Source organism: Cibotium barometz, chromosome 49 (genome assembly GCF_041138505.1).
Source record: "Cibotium barometz isolate CiBa-2024 chromosome 49, ASM4113850v1, whole genome shotgun sequence".
NCBI lineage: Eukaryota > Viridiplantae > Streptophyta > Polypodiopsida > Cyatheales > Cibotiaceae > Cibotium > Cibotium barometz.
This window is the reverse complement of record NC_141094.1, coordinates 20,143,562-20,152,326: the sequence shown is the minus strand read 5'-3', so window position 1 is coordinate 20,152,326 and position 8,765 is coordinate 20,143,562. Positions and strand designations below refer to the sequence as shown.

Below are 8,765 nucleotides of genomic sequence, written 5' to 3'. Positions count from 1 at the left end.
CTACACCAAATTTAGAGATTCAAAAAGAGGTTGAAATTGAAGTTGAAGAGGATAAGGAGATGGAAGACTTTGAAGACACTACTATAATTGTGGAGGAATCTTCTAAGAAGAGAAAGAAAGAGGACAAACAACTAGATGAGGAGTTTGAGCAAGAGTTTCCTGCTGCACTTGATATTGGCCAAGGGAAGGATGTTATTGAATCTCTTACAATCAATCCTGGAAAGATTGCTCCCTTGATCCCATTATGTCATTGTGTTGTAAATACAAGAGTGAGAGGCCTACGAACTAATATGGATAGCCTAAAGCAAGCTCTAGAGGTAGAAAAATATATTCAACAGAAAGTAATGTTTATTTTATCTACAACACTTTCAGATGGTGTTTCACAAGAGGTGACAGATGAAATTGAACAATCATGGGATTCTTGTTGGAGGGATGTAAATGCAGAATTTGAGGCACAGATTGTTGATGATGCTGATTGGTCATTTTTGTCTTGAAAGATGTTTTTTGTGTGGGAGGGGAATCACCGTACTGTTGCATGGATGTCTCTAATTGAGGAGAAATTCAAGACATCAAAGGCATGGCATATTCGAGTTTTAGCAAGTTTTATTACTCCAGAGAAAGAAACAGAAATGAAGCTAATAGATGCTCTTCAAAGGTTCAATCTGTAAGTGCGAGTTCTTACTTATATGTGTTACCTTTTTTCGAGCTTTTATGGGTTTTGTGAACAATTCTTAATATGTTTGAAGCTATGTATTTTTTATTTTTCAGCCTTAATGAAACAGCAATTATTAAAACAAATCTCAAGGATTATTTGTTCAACACGAAGACAATGTGTTCATGTGATGAGAATGAGTACTTATCACTTTTTCTGAGGAAGAAAAAAAGACACTTGAAAAGCATAGGACAAATGAAAGCAGTAAAGGATCAAGTACTTGGTATCCTTTGACATCTCTGATGCTAGGGAGAATGGTATTTGCAGTAAGTTTCATACCATTTGTCATGGATGTCTTTTAAATTAGAACTAACTAATTCATTGTACTCATTCATCTCTTTGGAATATATTTTAGCCACTATACAAGCAAGATTATGAGGCAAAGCTTAAGGAACTTCAGCCAAATTTGAGTGTTGCTGATATGGAGAAAGCACTTAAAAGTATTCGAAAGGATGTGAATCTCAAGTATGGTCGAAAAATGATCAAGGTATGGTTAATTTAATGATTCTTAACATAAAGTTGACTTTTTAAAGTGTTCAAGTGTTTTTTGAGATTGGTCATATGATCTTTGTTTACAAAATGATCAAGGTATGGGATATGCATGTATTGTATGATTAAAAAATACAGTTGAGTGTGACGATTGCATGTACTGTTTATATGTAGATTCTGTCTATTGTCAAACCAACAAATGGTGAAGATTGGTTTAATATCTTGTGGAGCCTCCCATTTGATGATAAATCATCCATTGTCACATTGGAAAAGTTGTATAACATCTCCATTGCAAAAGTCTCAAAGGAGACACAACTAGCAACCCTCAGAATCTTAGGGTCAGATTCAAATTTGAGAACAAGTTATGGGATGCCAAAAGCTGATAGAGAATTCATAAAGTGGATGGCGAAAGAGGCATGGATGGATCAGTTGCTTTGTGAATCTGAGAGGTTACTCTCTCAGGTCTTGGTTGCTAGTCAACAAGCTAGCTTTGTGCTTCCTCAAGATCCTACGTTGAGAGAGTATTTTGGGGAAATACAAGCAATGAACAGACTTGAACTTTATGAAGATTTAAAGGATTCAATGACTGTTGCTACAGCTGCAACAGGACAAATGGAGATGACGAGGGCATCTTGACGATTGGTATTTAGGTAAGCAATACATGTTTTTTCCTTTTCAATTAAAAATCCATCCTTAAGTATTTCGCTTTTGTACTAAGACTCTTATTGTATGCAGATTATCCTTAAAAGCTGTTGGTAAGATTGAAAAATTGTTGCCCATATGTCGAGTAGTATGGACAAAAATTCAGGACTTAAAATTCTGTATGTACTCTCCAAACATGATAGAAAAAGAAGGGAAGCAAGTGCTCTCTGAGTGGGAGAGAAAGAACTGCTCGTGGTGGCTCGATATGAAAAAAGGATGTTGCATCGAGGAGGAGGTAGAGCTGTACACACAGCATAAAAAGGGAGAGATGGGTTCATCAAGCTCAAATTCAGTCCATGAGGATGATGCAGTCATTGAGGTTCAAAAAACACTTGAGAAGATGACTAAAAAGGACAAAGATTCAAGTATGGAACTAAAGAAGGGTGGTAGGCCACCAAAAAATCTTGGTACTAATATTGGTAAGTTCTCTTGATCTTTTTTCAAGCTGTTATTTGTTTGTGTAACATATTTTGTTATCACTTTGTATCTTTACATATGTGGTGTGGGTACAGATGTGCAGGTACTGCAGTCTACACCCATTCTGAAAGGATGTAAATGGAAAGATAGGTCTGTCCGCTTTTTGTACATTCCATTGACCTCTCTAACTTTGAATCAGAGTGGCACATGTGATGCTTCACATTGCAAGGTTTGGTGTTATGATTATGTCGAGTTTGGGAAGCAATTGTCTATCTCAAACTTCACACAAGCCTATATAGACATGAAGGAATACTTTGTGGGTCTTGGAGGTGAAAGAAAAACAAGAAATGGTAAGAGTGTTGCTTGGGCTGCAGATTTTGTCATTATTGATGTGCCTACACAGCTAGAAGCTCTTGGAGTAGAGGATTCCACATCTCCATCTTGGAATTTATTAACAGAGGACCATGTACGCTACTCCTTGCTAGTAGCGGCCACAGTTGTTTCAGATTCTGGCTGGATCCTAGTTATGTGTGCTCCTCATGTTCTTCATTTGGTTGAGCGTTATGCTAGGATCAGTAGATTGGAGTTTGCACGTCGAATGTACATGCAATGCTTGGATGCATATTGCACAATCAAAGTTGGTGGTATTGATCATAAGGTGAGACAATTGTCATACAATGACCTGTTGAAAGAATTTATGCTCTCGTATAATGAAATGGCTTGTACTAAGTATATGTTTAATTCTTTTCTTATCTTTAGGTGGATGTTGTGGTTTTATGCCTTCTTCATTGGGCTGGTATGTCTTGTGTTTGTAATCTTGGAAATGCTTCCGTGGTTGGTACCGAATTGGGCATTGCTTTTGGAAGTAGTTTGTTTCATCATTATTTACCAACAAGTGAGCAGACTATAAAACATGGAGAGAGTATTCCATGGAGAGGTGCATTGGAGAAGGCTCCATGCATGATGTTGTACTTCTTGGAGTTCTTGTGTCCAATTTCTGGAGATGTGGTGGACTTAGGTGCTGGGACTGGTTCTATGCAAAAAGCATGCGTGCATTCTGGGAGAGCATGCTTATCTATTGAGAATGATCTTAACATTTGCAATTCTATATTGCAACCATTTTTGGATGGACAAAAAGGAAAGGGAAATGTGTTAAGCAACTATGGGACTCTAAATGATTCCGAAGATGTGGAAATGGTTGTTAATCTTCCAGACGACTAGTAAGTATGTTACTCTCATGTTTTATCTTTTTAAACCTATTTGTCGGAGAATATTATTATCAATGAGGCATTGATATTGATTGATCTATTTTAGCTTTTTGCCTTCTTATGCAGGTGCTATGGTGGCTGAGATGATGTGTAATGACATTGCATTCAATGCCCCCATCAAAGAGAGAAGGCATCGTCGCAATATCTATGTGGATGACATTAGTAAAGAAGATTGAGTCTAGTGATTTGACATGAGTTTTTCCCTTCAAGCAATTCATTTTGCTTGTGATGCCCTAGTATTGAACATGCATAACTTTTGTGGTGTCTTGCACCTATTTCATTTGCTAGAGATGTAGTAATCATATTGAAGAACTATTAGTACATCATGTGAGTACCCACCATGAATATTAATCTCAATATCGCATATTCAATTTTGAGCATGTTGGTTTCATAAAACTTTTTCTATTTGCTAGAGATGTGATAATCATGTCATATCTTAATTAAGGTTTGCATGTCAAAACTATGAGTTGTGTACAAATGATCATCATGGTGAATTGAATCTTGAAGTATCTCCTTGCAACTAATAAATGTTTCGGCATAGATGCATGCAAATTTGCACCCTAAATTCTTCACCATGTGACTTGCAATCATTTCATCATCACTATCTATCATGATAGTATGAATGATGGATGATGTAGGTGGAGGGTGTTGAAATGAAGTAGACATGAGAAGTAGTTTTGTGAATAAAGGGATCTTATAAGCCCTAAATACTATTGGAAAGAAATGTAATTAAATGTATATAGCATCTTTGTAGGGTAGTTTTATGACTAAAGGGTGTGTGATGTGACTAAAGGGTGTGTGATGTTAGCGGCATCTTTGTGGGGTAGAAATGTATATAGTATCTTCTTGGGGTAGTTTTATGGTGTGTGATGTTATGATAAAATTGTCTATGAAATCACAATATAGGCCATGCTCAGACCAAGACGCTCAGAGAAAAGACATACCCTACTTCTACTATGGAGAACTTAATTATTTGAGAAAAATGGGTAGGAACATGTTCTCTTTCTTTTTTTGAGCTTATTTTCTCAAAATTTGAAAAAGAAAAGTCAATTTCTTGTCTCTCTACTTTCTCACTTTCCATCTTTGATGGAGATCTTTCTCTACCTCTCTAATTTGTACATTCGTCATGCTAGTAAATAGTTTATTTCATTGGCTACATGGGGAGCTCTCTCTACCCCCCACATGCATGATGACTCCCAAATTTTGTGCAAATTTGTGGAAAACATTTGGAGAGGAAGATGAGGCTACTTGAGGGTAGCTTAGAACTTGCTCTATTGCCTGTAAGTTCTCAAATAAACCTTTTATTGTTTGATTTGGGACAAGTTTTTTGGTGATTCAAGATTTTCTCAAAAAATAGGATTTTTGCTCATATTTTCTCTAAATTGACGTCACCAAAGCCTTTTTCATGGAAAATTTTGACTATTTAGGGTTTTGAATTTTCCTCATCAAATTAGGATAAATATCTTCATAAGTGGTTCAAGGTTGCTTTTAGTAAAAGCCTTACTCCACTCTTAAGTGTTGAAAACTCCATTACCTTCTTAAGAAAAAGAGGGTTTCTGAGAAATTAGGATTTTGAGAGTCTTTTCTGTGGTGGTCTGTTCACATAAGCCTCTCTTATGGAATCCAAACACTCATAATCCATACTTATGTGAGTTTCCTTATCATGTTGGCATGATTGAGAGAGAATATATGAAGAAGAGCAAGTCACTATGGAAGATACTATGGATGTATTGGAAGTGCATTGTGATGCTTTGGGACAAGCATCAAGAAAGCTTGAAGAAGAAATTTATGTGGCAAGTGCTTTAGAATCTATATCTCGTGTGAGGCCAATCCTGTTCCAACATTTCCAATGATATTCTTATTCAAATGTTTGTGGATAAGTTTGATTCCCTCAAATAAAGCATTCAAGCCAGAAGTTATCAGAGAGTTCCAATTCAACATGGTTCTTCACATATATGTATGGGTATAAGGAAGTCTCATATGGGAGTTGTTGAAGAGTGTTCCAATTTAGCATGTTCTTCACATATGTATGGGAGAACACATAATTATTTCAATGAATGAATGGGAATTAGTTGGGGTTAATCCAAGAGGGTTACAATATGCATATAAATTCCAATAAGCCCATACTTGTGGAAGAAGATGCTTATGGGAAAGATGTCATTGAATCAAATGAGCATATTCACATGCAAAGAGTAGCTTCTATCATAGGATGGAGCTTCCTTCAAGAGAGATGCAAAGATTTTACTCCACTCCTATCCTCTTACAATCAATGAAAAAGCACAAGTCATCAAACAACAAGGATGATCGCTTTCCAAGACTCCAAAAGACATGAAGGACAAGGTCACACTCTCTAACTTTAAGGGAACTGGTGAAGTCCTTAATGAGTTGGAGTGGACTATGAAGTTGGATGCATATTTTTATCTTTTCCCAAATAGTGAAGAGGACAAGGTTCAATAATATGGATCATTGCCTATGGAAGACTATGCCCATCAATGGTGGAGGCACATGGTGAAAAGAGGAAACATGCAGGACTCATCCCATCAATGGTGGAGGCACATGGTGAAAAGAGGAAACATGCAGGACTCATCCCAACAAATATGGCTTTCATTTCACCTTGATTCTTGAGAGGTATATGGAACAATGGAATGAGATTGCACAAAAGGGGGGGAAAATAGCGAGAAGCTACATTGAGAGAAAAAAGGGGGGGGGAAATAGCGAGAAGCTACATTGAGAGACCTTCATGAAGCTTTCCATGAATGGGGAAGGGTTTCATGAAGGCATGATATTGACAAAATTCATTCATGGTTTTGATCCTCTAAATCAAAGTGGATGTATCGGCTCAAACACCACCCTCTTTGAAGGAAGCAATGAGGCTTGCAAAGCTATATGAGCATCAGTACAAGAGGCCTCAACAAATTCAGCTAACAAGAGCTTCCAAAAGCCATCCACTACCACATGGAACAATGGGAAGACTTACTTTTTTACACCACCCTTTTCCATAGTCAAATTTCCATTGTTTTATAGGACTAGACACCCATGGTTTGGTAGCTTTATGCTCCAATTGATGGTCTGAAGAATTTCTTCTATCATGATAAAAAGCCTACCTATACTCACAACAAGTGAAGGCAATTGGATTCTTATGGTGGCAATGGAGTTCTCACATATTTTCTATCATGAGTATTTTTTAAGTTATTAACTTGCTTACATTTGTATCAGAGCCTTGATTTTGATCAAGAGAAAGACAAAATACATAAGAAAATGAGTGTACACATAGTTCTTGCATTTCATGGCCATATCTGTGCTCACATTTTTTTATTTACTTGAATTCTTTTGAAAAAATGTGTCACTACTTTTCTGATTTTGGGACCAATATTGAGAGTACTCTTTTGCAAGATATGGTGTCAACTTTATGTTTTTGAAAGAGAGAGATGCTTCTACCATGGAGAACTTAAATATTTGAGAAAATGGAGAAGGAACATGTTTTCTTCCCTTTTATTTGAGCTTCTTTTCTCAAAATTTGAGAAAAAAGTAATTTTCTTGTCTTTCTACCTTCCAACTTTCAAGCTTTCATGGAGATGCTCTCAACACATATAACTCAACCTGCACATCTCCAATTTGTTCATTTGTCATGCCAATAAATAGCTTATTTCATTAGCTACATGGGAGCCCCTTCAAGCCTAGCTTTGATAAATGAAATGTGTGTGGAAATGCCCAAATTTTGTGCAAATTCATGCATAAATATTTGGAGAGGAAGATGATACAAAGAGGGATGCCTAGGAAGCCATCCTAAAGTAGCCTTCAAGCCTAACTTTGATCAATGAAATGTGCCTGAGCAATTTGTACTACGTAAATATTTAGAGAGGAAGATGATGTAATGAGGCTACTTTAGGATGGCCTTAAACTTGCTCTACTACTTGCAAGCTCTACTACTTGCAAGCTCTACTACTTGCTGTACTACTTTGTAGCCTCTCAAACAAACCTTCTAAATGTTCGATTTGGGACTAGTTTTTGATGATTTAGGGTTTTCTAAAAAATTAGGTTTTTTGCTCATCTTTTCTCTAAATTGGCATCACCATAGACTTTGACATGCTCTCCTATTTTGCTTGGACATAGAAAATTTTGAGTATTTTAGGGTTTCTTGAGGTATTTGAAATTTTGAAAAATATTTAGGGTTTCTTGAGGTTCTTGAAATGTTGTAAAATATTTTAAGGTTTCTTAAGGCTCTTAAAATATTTAGGGTTTTGAATCTTCCCCGTTAAATAAGGAAGAAAATATCTTCATAAGAAGTTCAAGGATGATTCTAAAAGCCTTAATCCACTCCATTACCTTCTTGAGAAAATTAGGGTTTCTCAAAAGTTAGAATTTTGAGGATCTTTCCTTTGTAATCTTTTCACATAAGTTCTCTTATGGAATTCAAAGAATTAATCCACCTTATCATTTTAGTATGATTGAGGGGTTTAGATTAGGATTTCTTGAATTTTCATTTGAGTTTTTAATTCGTAAAAATTCATTCATTATGATTGTGTCGACTATTTTGAAAAAATCATTAATGGAAAAGAATTATTTTGATTGGTGGAGCCCCCGTACTGTGTTTCTTGTGCCTGCTCCCCCTCCCTGGATTGTGCCTGCTCTAGCGCCCCCCTCGTTGCTCTTTTGTCCCCAACTGCCCCCTTGCCCCGTCTGTGCCCCCCGCTATTCTTTTCGCCTGCACCTGCCCCCCCTCCCCTCTGCTTGGCCTGCACTCTGCTTGCACCCGCCCCTCCCCCTTCTCCCGCCTATGCTTGCACCTGCCCCCCCTGTGCAGGTTGCACCCACCCCTCCCCCCCTTCTCCCGCCTATGCTTAGCTTATGCCCCCTCCCCCATCGGCACCCCCCTCTCTCTATTTTCAGCTTTCTCCTCCCCCTCCTCTCATGTGTTTCCCTCCCGCCCTTTTGCTCCCCCTTATCCACGCCTTGCTTCTCACCCCTCCCCCTCCTCTCTCCTTCCATTCTTTCCTTGCTCCCTCTGTAGCCCCTCCCCCCCTTCCTTGATCTTCTCCGTAGCCTCTCCGTTTATCCCGTTTCTTCCGCTCCGTCGTCCCTTTTGTTTTCTTTTGGCAACGTCTTTAGTTCTTGGGCACTTTTAGTCAACAAGTCTCGGCCTCTTCTGGTCTCCACCCTCACGAGGACTCCATGGT

General features: G+C 37.8%; 1 protein-coding gene across 1 annotated transcript; it reads left to right on the top strand.

Annotated features, from left to right (window-relative positions):
- Positions 1 to 1,141: 1,141 nt before the first annotated feature.
- On the top strand, positions 1,142 to 1,840 carry LOC147610378 (uncharacterized). Its single transcript, XM_086786113.1, has 2 exons — positions 1,142 to 1,199; positions 1,376 to 1,840. Exons 1-2 carry the CDS (start codon positions 1,191 to 1,193, stop codon positions 1,835 to 1,837), a joined length of 471 nt encoding a protein of 156 aa, XP_086642239.1. The 5' UTR covers positions 1,142 to 1,190; the 3' UTR covers positions 1,838 to 1,840.
- The last annotated feature ends 6,925 nt before the right edge of the window (positions 1,841 to 8,765 follow it).